Raw genomic sequence first — 11940 nt, 5'->3', positions numbered from 1 at the left:
CATCTGAGGCGTTTTTGGAAAACCATGACATTAGTTTTTTTCATATTGACTGCCAGGGCCCAGTTCTTACAGTACTGGTCTACTATGTCCAGCTGTTGTTGTAGTCCTTGTTCAGTAGGAGACAGCAGAACAAGGTCATCGGCATAAAGCAGACACTTCTCTCTCTCTCTCCTCTCTCTCTCCTCTCTCTCTCTCTCTCTCTCTCTCTCTCTCTCTCTCTCTCTCTCTCTCTCTCTCTCTCTCTCTCTCTCTCTCTCTCTCTCTCTCTCTTCTCTCTCTCTCTCTCTCTCTCTCTCTCTCTCTCTCTCTCTCTCTCGTTTTTGGCACAATACAAAAGTCATCATATTTTATTTTACAAGGGGCATAAGTTATAAAACATAAAAGTGACCACAAGTTATGAAAACATGTGAAGTGCTATAATCATCATACTGAAGATATTACTGTCGATTTGGTTACATTTGCTCATGCGTCTGTGAGATGTCTGCCTCCACCTCAGAAGTAAGCTGTGCAGACAACGTTACAAAATACTTTCAAATATAATTCAACAGCAGCTTAGCAGAAACATTATCTCTGCTAGAAGGGATGGACTAGAAATGAAAAACGGCCCTGGACTCTGACCCCTCCCAGCCTACATTTATTGAAGTCCAAAAAGCTGAAATACTTTCCCCTAAAAACCAAAAATCTCCTAAGCGCATGCGTGGCATTTACACACCACCCGTGAAGACGAGATGGGATCATCTTCAATAAACGATCTTTGACTGATCAACACTCGCCTGTCAACAAACACCAACATAAGCTAAGTCATTATGTAAGTTCTATAATAACAGAAACTGATTAACTGGTTATTTTAATTTTATTTGGGATGATTACGTTTTAGGATCACCATACTGCTTTATTAGTTAAAGGACATAGACAATAATAAGTTATCTAAATAACGTGAAACTCTGCTAGCTCATCAAGAAGAGATCGCTAAGCTAACTTTAGCTAACCAAAGCTAAAGTAAATAGATTGTTAGCTTTTGTGAATGACAACTAATTTAGGAATTTGGTTAAAATGACCATTTTAGAGTTATCTCATTTAGGTTTTGTTAAAACATAGATGATTATTAAAGTATTGTTTTCCTCAACATGGTTTTTGGATTTGTACAGGTCTGAGAAGGACAGTGTTTTTCCGACGCAAACCTTCTCTGCTAACAGATTTAAAGCTCTCGACTATGTATTTGAGGTTAGTTTTTTGTCATTGACTAGAAATAGACTTATTTGTTTATTACCTCAGAATATTATCATTAAACGTTAAAGCTATGTCCTCTCAGAGCACCACCAGTCTGAAGGTAATGATGAACCTGCTGGCCCTGCCGCCGCCCTACCTCCCCGGCAGCGGTGATCTGTACCCGGACAGAGGAGAGCTGCCCGAGGCCTCCTACCGGACCCCGTGGATCAGAGGTATACATGGCCAACTAAAGTCATATAAGCACTGCGTTCAATGGTGTATTATTACTTTTCTTTCAAACAATGTAATAAATATGTTCCTAGAGATTTCAAATTCTAAGGAAAATATCCAGTAAAAATATATAGGATTATACACATTATTGAAAAAAAAATAAAAAATGAATAATCATTAAAAAAAAATAGCTAAATAAACTCCCATTACATAAATGGCTGAAACAAAAATATGAATAATACATTTAATACAAAAATACCTACTGTAGAACTTTTAGAACTCTATTAACTTAATATATTCTGGCCCAGCTGAACAAACCATTAATGAAAGGAAATGAAAAATGTGTAAAAGGTGATAAAAAAAAACTCAAACTGCCCTAAATGAGATCAAAAATAAACACATTTCTCCCCTCTCACAGGAAAGGTGATCTCCACATGCAAACTGTTTGTCAGTGGTTCTGTGCTTGATGACCTGGGAGGAAAAAAGCATCCAGTCAATTCACCTGAAAGGTTCATAACTGTCTCATGGTGCATTGTTTCACCCTCATCATGTTTTATTGTTAGAGTCATCATTTTGATATTTATATTCCAGATTTAATGTGACTCTGAGTGAACTGAAAGGGGATTTGGAGATGATACCAAGCTCTAATCCTGACTCAATTAACGATCTAAACCAGGATGAGATTGTAAGCCTTTTAAAAGAGTCACAGATTGAAAATCCACTTCAGGAATCATTTTACAAGTTGACAACCGACCAGATGAAACCTGAAAAGGAGAACAGAGGTAACTCAAGGTTCCTATCAGCTGTTAAATAATATCTGTGACTTTGATCTTCTTTCTCAGCAAGAAAAATGTTTATCTGTCAAAGATCTCCTCCTGCCAGAAGAGCTCATGGTTGTTGATCACCTGCTGCACTTTAAGAGACATTTACCCACGCTGAAAGCCAAGATGTCCAGGCTGCGGACGCTCCCTGTGGCCGACCCTCTGCTCTGTTCGACAGGAAAAAAACTCTCAGAGGACGCCGTATTCCGGTGTGTGAGCTGTAAAGATTTATTAATAGATGTAGTGGAGTAAAAGCAATATTATTTTCCTTCTGAAATGTAGTGGAGTAGAAGCTTAAAGTAACAGAACATTGATATTCTCAACTAAAATACTGTCACCTCAAATTGTACTTAAGTAATATGCTTAGTTACTTTCCACCACTGCTTTTCAGGCACTGTGCGTCTTATGAAAAACCTCCCGGTGCAAACACCAGTGACGTTCCGATATGTGCAAACATTCAAGAGGAGTTTGGTAAAGAGTCGCTAATGGAAGAAGAGGTAACTAAAATAAAAAATAGCCAAATGATTTTCTTATTAAGTGTGAAATGACAACATTTCGATGTATTTCTGTGTAGTCTCTACTGCTGCCGGTTGTTCTGGACACACTGAATCTGAGTTGGGAGAAGTGCACCGCCTTTTTAAGCATTTGTGGTCAGATGGACGTTGCTCCTGAACAGCTACATGAGCAACCTCCTGTTCTGGATATGCTTCATAACGGTAACTAACATTTTACAAGTCCAAAAAGATCAATGCAAATGCACATTAGCAGAGAAAAGTAAACTGACATACCGGAGTCACATTTCTCCCAGCTATCCCTTCAGATGCATCAGTATCGGTGGACATTTCCAAGTATGAAGTACCAGAGGAGTCCGGCAACAAGTGCTGCATTGATGGAGGCCTGATGGAGTTGGCAGGTAAAAGTTACAGAGAGAAAACACAAAGGGAAACTTGTTGTTGATCGTTATGCACAGAAATCTTTACTACAGTTGCTGGTTTACTCAAATCTAACACCTTACATACCCTCCACCAGTGATTTGAGTCAAATCATTTACTTACGTGAAAGTGAAATACCACACTATTAAAAAATACATAACAAGTAAAAGATTTGCATTCAACATTTTACCAACTTACAAGTTTTAGCAACAAAAAGTACTTTTAAGTATTGAAGGCAAAAGTACTCTTTATACAGAAAGCCCGGTCAATTATATATTTTTGGATCAATATCGATAATGAATACATATTTAAACAGTACTTCAAGCAGGTAGTCGTTAAGGTTGGAGCTACTTTTATCTGCTTATAATAATGCATTATTTTATAAACTGGTACAAACATCCAATTTGTTCTGTAGGTTAAATTTAAATCTGAAAAACCACGTTGGCTGTTAAATGAATGTAGTTTAGAATAACAAGTACAGTATTTGCCCCTGAAATGCAATGGAGAAAAGTGTAAAGTAGCCTAAAAAAGAAAAGGGGTATTTCAAATTCTACTTGAGTAAATTATTACTACTGCCCCCACCAAAATGACTGTCTTCTGTAATGATACATTGTTTTTTGGACACAGCAACAACTCACTTTTTATGTATATTTATAGCTTCCCTACACCTGTGATTAAACTTCATATTCCTCTAAGGACGAGCGTTGCTTCCGACTGAAATGGAGCTGGATGTGACTTTGACGCTGACCCCCGAGACGAGTCAAATCAAAATCTGTCCGTCTACATGTGACCTGCAGCAGGAAGAGCTGTCAGCGCTCGGCAGACTGTGAGTGACCGTACCATGTGGTCCAACTGCAGTGGCGAGCCGTGACTTTTGCACCTAGGCCCTCTGACCCCCCCCTGCCCCTTCCCTCGAAAAAAAAGAAGAGTTATTACGTCACAGCGTAGACTTCAGCGGAATATCAAAACAACGGCCCGGGGTGCAAAACGCATCAATGACAGCGACCCTCTACCACACAGAACAACACCATTTATATAAACACCTATCATGACAGGGCACCCACAGCCAAGTAACAATTACAAATGAATTAAGTCGGCACGGAAAATGACTTAGGCCTACCTTTGATGATCAAATCACTTAAACACAAAGTCCATCCTCCTGTCCTTTTGGATGAAGCACTTGATGGCGGGTCATGCAGCTGATCCTTTGCTTTTTTGTAACTCAATCTTGAAAATGACTCGGTTAATAATTTCACAACGATGTCATCACTATTACTGACGTGAGCCATCATAATAATAATAATAATAATACATTGCATTTCAAAGCGCTTTTCCAGGTGCTCAAAGACGCTTTACAGTGGTGATAAAACATGATAAAATAGAATTTAAAAGTTATTAAAACAAGATAAAATAACACTTAAAAGTTATTAAAACAGCAATACAGCATAATTCACAGATTAAAAGCCAGTCTGAAGAGGTGTGTTTTGGTCAGTGTTTTGAAAGTGGGGGGGTCAGTGCAGTCTCTGATGTGTTGTGGGAGGGAGTTCCAGAGGGTGGGGGCAGCGATGGAGAAGGCTCTATCCCCCCAGGTTCGGAGCTTGGTTTTCTTGGGGATAGAGAGGAGGTTTGCTTCTGATGAGCGAAGGCTGCGGGAAGGGGTGTAGTGGTGGATCAGGTCGGAGAGGTAGGGGGGAGCCTGGTTATTGAGAGCTTTGTGTGTTAGCAGAAGGATTTTGAAGTGTATTCGTTAACGAACAGGGAGCCAGTGCAGGTTTTGAAGGACGGGGGTGATGTGGTCTCTGGAGCGGGTGTGGGTGAGGAGGCGGGCAGCGCAGTTCTGGATGTATTGTAGTTTATTTAGGATTTTGGATGATGAACCATACAGGATGCTGTTGCAGTAGTCCAGTCTTGAAGTGACAAATGCGTGGATGATGCATGCTAATTAGCTACTTCCGCCTAGCTTGACCCGTTGTTATTATAACACATGCATAAACTTCACAGAGGGGCGGAACGGTCATAAAGTCGGCGATAATAAAGCCCAACCATTTAGAGGGAAGATATGATTGGTCAATTGTACTGTCATTTGACATTACTCTCTCGTTGAGTTACTATAGCTGGGTCCTCTGTGAATTCATAGCTGGACATCCAATCAGCTCCTGTCTTCTCAGTAACTCGCAGAGAGGCCTAAAGGAGCTTCTTTCATTTAACCCTTCACATTCCAACAGAAACTGAATAGGCAGATAGGAAGGATTTATTTCTTTGGAAATGTTATTTTAAATACAATTAAATCAAGTTATTTTGGTAAAACTAATGAAAAATATAACTAAAAAAAAATATTAAATTGTTTATGTTTTTAAATATAATTTGTTAGAATATCTTAGGAGGGCCCTGACGGCTCGCCACTGTCCAACTGCTTATACAACCTGATGAGGTTTTATTGAAATTTCAGTGAACATACATACGAAGGATATTCACAGCCTTAGTTTAAATATCAAATTCTCTTTCAACACATACAGGGGTTCAAACATTATCTTTTAAATCATTTGGAGAGATTATAGCGGATATAATCACTCATCATGTGCAAAAGCTCTTGTAACATCTATGATTGTCCTGTAGGTCTTTGGTGTCAGCGAGGGCTCAGACAGAGATGGAGGCGGCTCTTTGGACGGCGGAGAAGCATCCGTCCTGGGTGATGGGCTTTCTGTTGGCAGGTGAAGGTTTGATAGCTAAAGAGGTGCTCAGCATTTTGTATACATGAGTTGTTAAATACTGAAAATAAATAAGAAATATGGCGACGTAGACAAGAAATAAGGTGATAAAAGTAATATTAGTCTGAACATTAGTTTGAAAACACTACATTGAACGAATATTAAATGACATAAATATCAAACATTTCATGTGTTTGTGCAGCAGCACCAGGATGGAAAAACATACAGACAAAGTACAAAACAAATACAGAAATATATAAAATAAAGAAAAAATAATATATGTCTGCGGGGTCTTCAAAAGTATCAAAAGTTCATAAATCAATTTAGCGAAAATTAAGGCTATTCAAAAGTATTAAACGGCATTTTCCAAGGTATTACATTTTGTAGCTTGTTTTCAATAAGTGTATAAATGGTCCAAAGAGGTTGTATTCTACAGTCTGCCTGAATGTAATCATTGCGTAGGTGTGTAGTGTGATTCTGTGTAGTTTATTTATGGCATCCCGTTGGATCTGACGTCATCTGAACAGGACATCGCACGCTCACGGCTTGATAGCGCGCGAAGGTCCGCTTACGCCGGTTGTTAAACAACGTCGTTATGGGGCAATGCAAGTTTGCGTCCAAATGGTTGGAAGATAAGAAGGAAGGACAATCAATACTGTATTATAGTCAATGTGAGGTAAAGTGTGTCGCCAAGGTAACCCGTTAGAACTCAAAGTGGCGATGAGGTCTTAAAATGTATGGAAGGGTCTTAAAAAAGGTCTCAAAAGGTCTTACAGTTGACTTCAGGATTCCTGCATATACCCTCTGAATATGCCTGCATAAATATATAGAATCTAAATATATTATAGTACATACTGCAGTTGAATGAGATAACGTTAAAATAATAGTTTTAGGTATAGAAAAATATTGTATGTTTTTTTTAGTCGATGCAGTTATTCATTTTGTACTTCATCATTGCACAGTAACGTGTTTGATACTGCAGCACTTCTAAAGAAGAATATAGAAGACTTAACAAAAACACCCAGGCATCCGGATAAGAATGAAACTCTGAATCAGCAACATTTCGTGGTGCTTTGGCCTTTGTGTTGATCGGCTGCTTTACGTTTATCAAAACAACAAAATGTCTTTGAGTTTCCTCACTTTAAAAAAAACCCTGAAGCTTAACATTTTTATTTGTATTCACAAAAAGAAAGCCCCAAAGCTTCATAAGGCTTAATCCTCTCATCACAACTTGCCATTGAAAAAGGTTTTATAATGTCCTCTGTGAGTGTGTGTGTCTCTGTCTCAAATTGGAGACAAACTAGTGGCAGGAGTTTTGAAGACAGAGCGGTCAAATGATGCTAGTATAAATTATCTGGGAATCAGAGAATATATCTTTTTTATTCCAACTGGATTATATTCAGGATGTCACTACTGCTACCCTGATTTTGACTGGTTTACTTTCATGAGTCCTCCAAAGTTATGGCAGGCCTTTTAAAGAACTCATTAACCACAGTATCAACTTTTTAAAGCATTTCGCTGTGGTTCAATCACGAATTGTAGACATGTAAAAAATGCACTTTGGTATCCCAAGTTTGATCTAAATCTGTCTCCTGGGCCGTTTATAGAGACACGCACTACACTTAAATCCACAAAGTAGGTTTTTCAACATCGAATCTGCTGTATTTTCTTACAGAGCCTCAGATAAATGAACCAGTCGTGGAGTTTCAGCCGCTGTCTGAAGCCCGGAGAGTCATAAAGTCAGAGGATCTGCAGTCCCACAGGGAGACGGGACCCCCGCAGGTGGATCTGTGCAACAGCAGCCAGTTCACAGAGAGCATGACCTCCGAGGTACCCCCCACCACAGAGGAGAAGATGGAGGAATTCAAAAAACTGTCACCTGAACATATGGAGAGTGAGTAGTCTGTACCTTTTATTAAATCTTCTGTTTTAGTGTATTAGAGGGGGAATTGTATGTATGATAACTTTTCTGAGTTAAAACAGTGGATTCAATATTAAGTCTTTGGATATAACATGAATTGATCTTTTTGATTATTGATTTGTTGATTAATTATTTTATTAGTTTACGTAAACTTGCTGACCCATGCAGATTACAGTTTAATACATGGGGATGTTTGACCTTTTCTAGGAAAGTCAAATGGATTTATTTGCTTTTCTTTGGTGATGGATACAAAATATCATGAACATGTTTCACTATTTCCTTCCTGTTTTGTAAACTGAATCAACAGTTTTATTTAGAGGATGAGAGTTTAACACAGTTGCAGCAGATTTCTGACATCACCTCACCTGCTCTGGTCTCATTCACAGTTGGATCCGTAACGATGAATCCAACGGACAAACCTCAGTTCCCTCAGCGGAAGAAATGCGAACCTGCTGCTTTTCTTGCTGAAGCTCCTGCGGAGGACTCTCATCTCCATAGAGAAACTGTTGCCGACACGTCTCAGAACGCCTTCCTGATGCACAACACAAACAATAAGGAAGTCAAACCTGCAGCGGTAATATTTTCAGAACCTGCTGCCAACACCAACACTAAAGATGACGTTTCAGAAAAGAGGTTTTTAGAAGTTGCAGCCATGTTTTCCCCTCGTGAGACGGACATCAACACCAGTAGAGGATACAGTAAGGCGGAGCAGAGCGCTTTGACCCTTGGACATCCAGGGGAGAAGGAGATGGACTGTCTGTCCACCTTCATGATCCTGAGGTCTCAGCAGAGAGCTTCGGTGACTGCAACGCGTCAGAGCTCATCTCCAGGTACACCGTGGTATCGTTTGGTTGAAATGACGAAAGATAATGTTTTTATTAGCGTCTCCTCTCAAAAAGCTTCAAGATCATTTTCATTTACCTCCTTTTTGTTTTTGCAGCTGTAATTATTCATATATTTTCTTGCTTCATAATTTTGCATACATGCCTCAAAAACGTGTGCATTTTGTGCAAGTTGAAGGTAGTCTTAGTTTAATATAAAATAAAACATTACTTGGACATATTGACTTTGGAGTAGCACATGACATCAATATTTGCTATTTGTAGATACATCATTATTATTATTATTATTAAATTACTTTATGTAGGATCTATTTCAGTTCAAAAACTGTCTCCATCTAGTGTTCACCTGGTTTATAAAACTCTCCATGTAGTAACTTTGTGTACATGTTTCTATGGTTATTTCTGAACACTATTATGAACAGCATACAGAGCTTGAACCATTAAATAATAAATCAAGTAATTGATCCATAGAGTTTAAATAATGTACCGTTTTGATAGTTAATGAATCAGTGATTTATTTGTACCCTTCACTGTTGGTTATGGGAATGATTTGGTTCTCTCCATCTCCTGACATTTTATAAAACGATAGATTAATCAGGAACAAAATTGGTACGTTTATATATATACTAACCTTATGTACTCATGGTCTAATGACTCACACTGACATCTCATCCTCTTTCTATCAGCACTAATGGTGGACCAACAAAAAGCACCATCTGAGCATCATCAGCCTCCTCCACATCCTCCGAGGCAAACACCAGATCAGAGGTATTTGAGTGGAGCGGTGTCAGGAAACGCTACCAGAGAGCAGAGAGCAGCGGTTCAGGCGACGGGTCAAAACATCCCTCAGTCCAGCCCTGAAGGCAGACAGGAACACAGAGTCATACTGGTCCAAGCCAACGGTATGACACCAAAATATACACCAAAACATGTCTCTTAAGAACAGCATGGAAAAGACGTTTCAGAAGGTGTTTGAAGTTCGTTTTTTTTAACCCCTTATCCTCCCACACAGCCAGTCAGCGGCACGCCCACTGTGAGCTGCTGGCCTTCGCTGAGCCGTGTTTGATCTCTGCCAGGCAGCTGGGGCTTAACTTCCCGGGGCCGGGGGACTTCAGCTGCCTGGCCCCGGACCAAACACACTTCATCCTCAAACAGCAGGAGAAGGCGCTCTGCAGGAAACATGCACAGAGCACAGAGACGGTCAGAGGTACAACATGTCATTTCATTATCCAGAAACACGATTGTACAAAGCTATTTGTGTGTGTTTTCTAGTACTGATAGATTCATTCAGTGTAAGAAAAGGTGTAAAATCCCTCTGCTGGCCTTGTGTTGCACACAGATCAGGAAGTACTGTTCAACCAGGCGGCTGTGATTCACGTGCTGGTGACATTCAAGGAGCTGCTGCTGAAGTGTGACCTTAAGACTGCATCGGGTCAGTTTAACTCACTTCAAAACTTGGTCCTAGGGGAGTTATATTTTATAGTTAAGATTTAAATATATACTATACTACATACTGAACACACATTCTTTTGTATTGTTTATTTCATTTTTAAACTTGGCGAAATGTGTATCCACATGACGGTGGATGAGGTTTTATTCGATTTGTTTGACAGTGCTGATATCAAAAGCAAACAGCTAAACGTATTTTTGGTTTAAATGTTGCTGAAGATTGGGGCACAAAAATACTTTTTCCAACTGAGACTCTTCCAACACAAAGAAATAGGAAAATCATGGGTTAAAAACCGCACTGTCACGTAAATAACCCCAAACTGTTTTCACTTCTGTAACTTCAAAATGTTTGTTCATGTTTGTGATCCATTAGTGTGTGTTCAAACAATTCCCTGATTGTAACATGGTATTTATGACGTTGTGACGTTTGACGGCCTTCTCTTAATCCACTAAAGATTACCTGACGAAGGCAGCGGAAGCGTGTGCGGATCAGAGTCTGCAGCAGCTGGTGAAGAGGCTGCAGATCATCCTCTTCCTCAGTCTCAAGAACCAGGAGTCCGACCTCAAACTGCTGAAGCTGCAGCAGCTGCTGGCCGCTCAGCTGCAGGGCAGACAAGGACAGAACACCGTGGAGAAAGTATTAACCGTTTAACCAGCAGCCATCGCGTCTTAATGTTTAGTTGTGAAACACTTATGCTCCTGTTTGTCCACCTTTAGATTCTCATCTTACTATCAGTCCACTCTGACGACATCAGATCTCTAATCATCAGCAGTTTGAGCCACGTGGCTGGTGAGCGACCCTTGATCTCTTTCACATATCGGCTACAACACTAATAAAATAAATAGCACTGTGGTAATAAGTGTTGTGGTTAAACACAAACAAACTCGCAAATCAAAAGCCAAAAGTAATACTCAGGAGTTTGCTGCAGTTTTAGTAAACAAACATATGGTAATCATGTATGTGTTTTACATGTAATCATGTTTGTTTTTGTCGTCCCAGGTGCTGCTGTAACTGCAGTTTGTCCTGAGGGGGACAAGAAGAAACTGAATGGAGCCAGTGTGGTCAGCAGGTACAAATGGAAAGTTGTTCATCATTTTGTATAAATATCATTATTTATACAAATATATTTCAACATTCCTTATCAACCACATCCGGAATGTGTGTTATCTAAAAGAAAAGCTTGTTTTAATATATTTTTCATTCCGAGTTTTATTTACATTATATTATAACAACCAAGTCATCCCTTGCATCGCTGCATACTGTACGGGCAGCTAGAGAGTTTTGGTGTAATGGAGTTAGTGGTAAATGTTAAAGACATCATTCCATGCTGCCGTGTGGTGATTAACACACTGTTGTGTTCCCACTGTCACCCTGTGGTACCAGAATGCATCACAGTGTGTGTGTGGTGGTGCATGAGCAGCACGTCGGGGCGGACTTCCCCTGGAGCTGCTTCTCTCTGGTTGTGGAGTACGACCATCCGGGACAGTCGCCGTGGGCAACAGTCTGCAGAGAGAGGGGCATCAGTCACCTCAGCTTCAACACCATCATGTCAGACACTGGTCAGCTGCCACACACACACACACACACACACACACACACACACACACACACACACACACACACACACACACACACACACACACACACACACACACACTTCACACTGTGGTAAAGGGATGTGTTATATGTTGTTTTCTTCCCCAGAAGAGAACAGTAAAGGCTGGTGGTGCCTGGAGGAAAATGTGCCCAATGTGCTGTTTGTCACAGAGGGGCTTCTCAACTGTCCACTGCTGCTGCAGACCCTAGAGTCAGGGTAAATATCTAAA

General features: G+C 40.0%; 1 protein-coding gene and 1 long non-coding RNA gene across 4 annotated transcripts in view; one reads left to right on the top strand and one right to left on the bottom strand.

The window, feature by feature from the left end:
• Positions 1 to 683: 683 nt before the first annotated feature.
• Positions 684 to 11940, top strand: part of LOC117552054 (protein shortage in chiasmata 1 ortholog) — an 18635-nt gene continuing 7378 nt past the window's right edge. The window contains exons 1-21 of one of the 3 annotated variants that reach the window (XM_034225259.1): positions 684 to 808; positions 1149 to 1224; positions 1313 to 1442; positions 1859 to 1949; positions 2032 to 2222; positions 2308 to 2470; positions 2653 to 2758; positions 2836 to 2977; positions 3082 to 3174; positions 3890 to 4019; positions 5810 to 5904; positions 7577 to 7795; positions 8209 to 8652; positions 9351 to 9566; positions 9677 to 9871; positions 10004 to 10096; positions 10569 to 10750; positions 10831 to 10903; positions 11114 to 11183; positions 11498 to 11673; positions 11819 to 11927. In XM_034225259.1, the coding sequence (XP_034081150.1) occupies positions 807 to 808; positions 1149 to 1224; positions 1313 to 1442; positions 1859 to 1949; positions 2032 to 2222; positions 2308 to 2470; positions 2653 to 2758; positions 2836 to 2977; positions 3082 to 3174; positions 3890 to 4019; positions 5810 to 5904; positions 7577 to 7795; positions 8209 to 8652; positions 9351 to 9566; positions 9677 to 9871; positions 10004 to 10096; positions 10569 to 10750; positions 10831 to 10903; positions 11114 to 11183; positions 11498 to 11673; positions 11819 to 11927 (2996 nt within the window). In that variant the 5' untranslated portion in view covers positions 684 to 806. Of the gene's footprint in view, positions 809 to 1148; positions 1225 to 1312; positions 1443 to 1858; positions 1950 to 2031; positions 2223 to 2307; positions 2471 to 2652; positions 2759 to 2835; positions 2978 to 3069; positions 3175 to 3889; positions 4020 to 5809; positions 5905 to 7576; positions 7796 to 8208; positions 8653 to 9350; positions 9567 to 9676; positions 9872 to 10003; positions 10097 to 10568; positions 10751 to 10830; positions 10904 to 11113; positions 11184 to 11497; positions 11674 to 11818; positions 11928 to 11940 lie in introns of all 3 variants that reach the window. The other 2 variants (XM_034225258.1, XM_034225260.1) reach the window with 2 other exon arrangements.
• The window catches only part of LOC117552059, a 32430-nt gene continuing 31999 nt past the window's right edge, over positions 11510 to 11940 (bottom strand). The window contains exon 6 of the long non-coding RNA XR_004569893.1: positions 11510 to 11617. This is a non-coding gene — a long non-coding RNA (uncharacterized LOC117552059). The remainder of the gene's footprint in view (positions 11618 to 11940) is intronic.

Source organism: Gymnodraco acuticeps, unplaced genomic scaffold (assembly GCF_902827175.1).
Source record: "Gymnodraco acuticeps unplaced genomic scaffold, fGymAcu1.1, whole genome shotgun sequence".
NCBI lineage: Eukaryota > Metazoa > Chordata > Actinopteri > Perciformes > Bathydraconidae > Gymnodraco > Gymnodraco acuticeps.
This window is presented reverse-complemented; position numbering and strand designations above follow the sequence as displayed.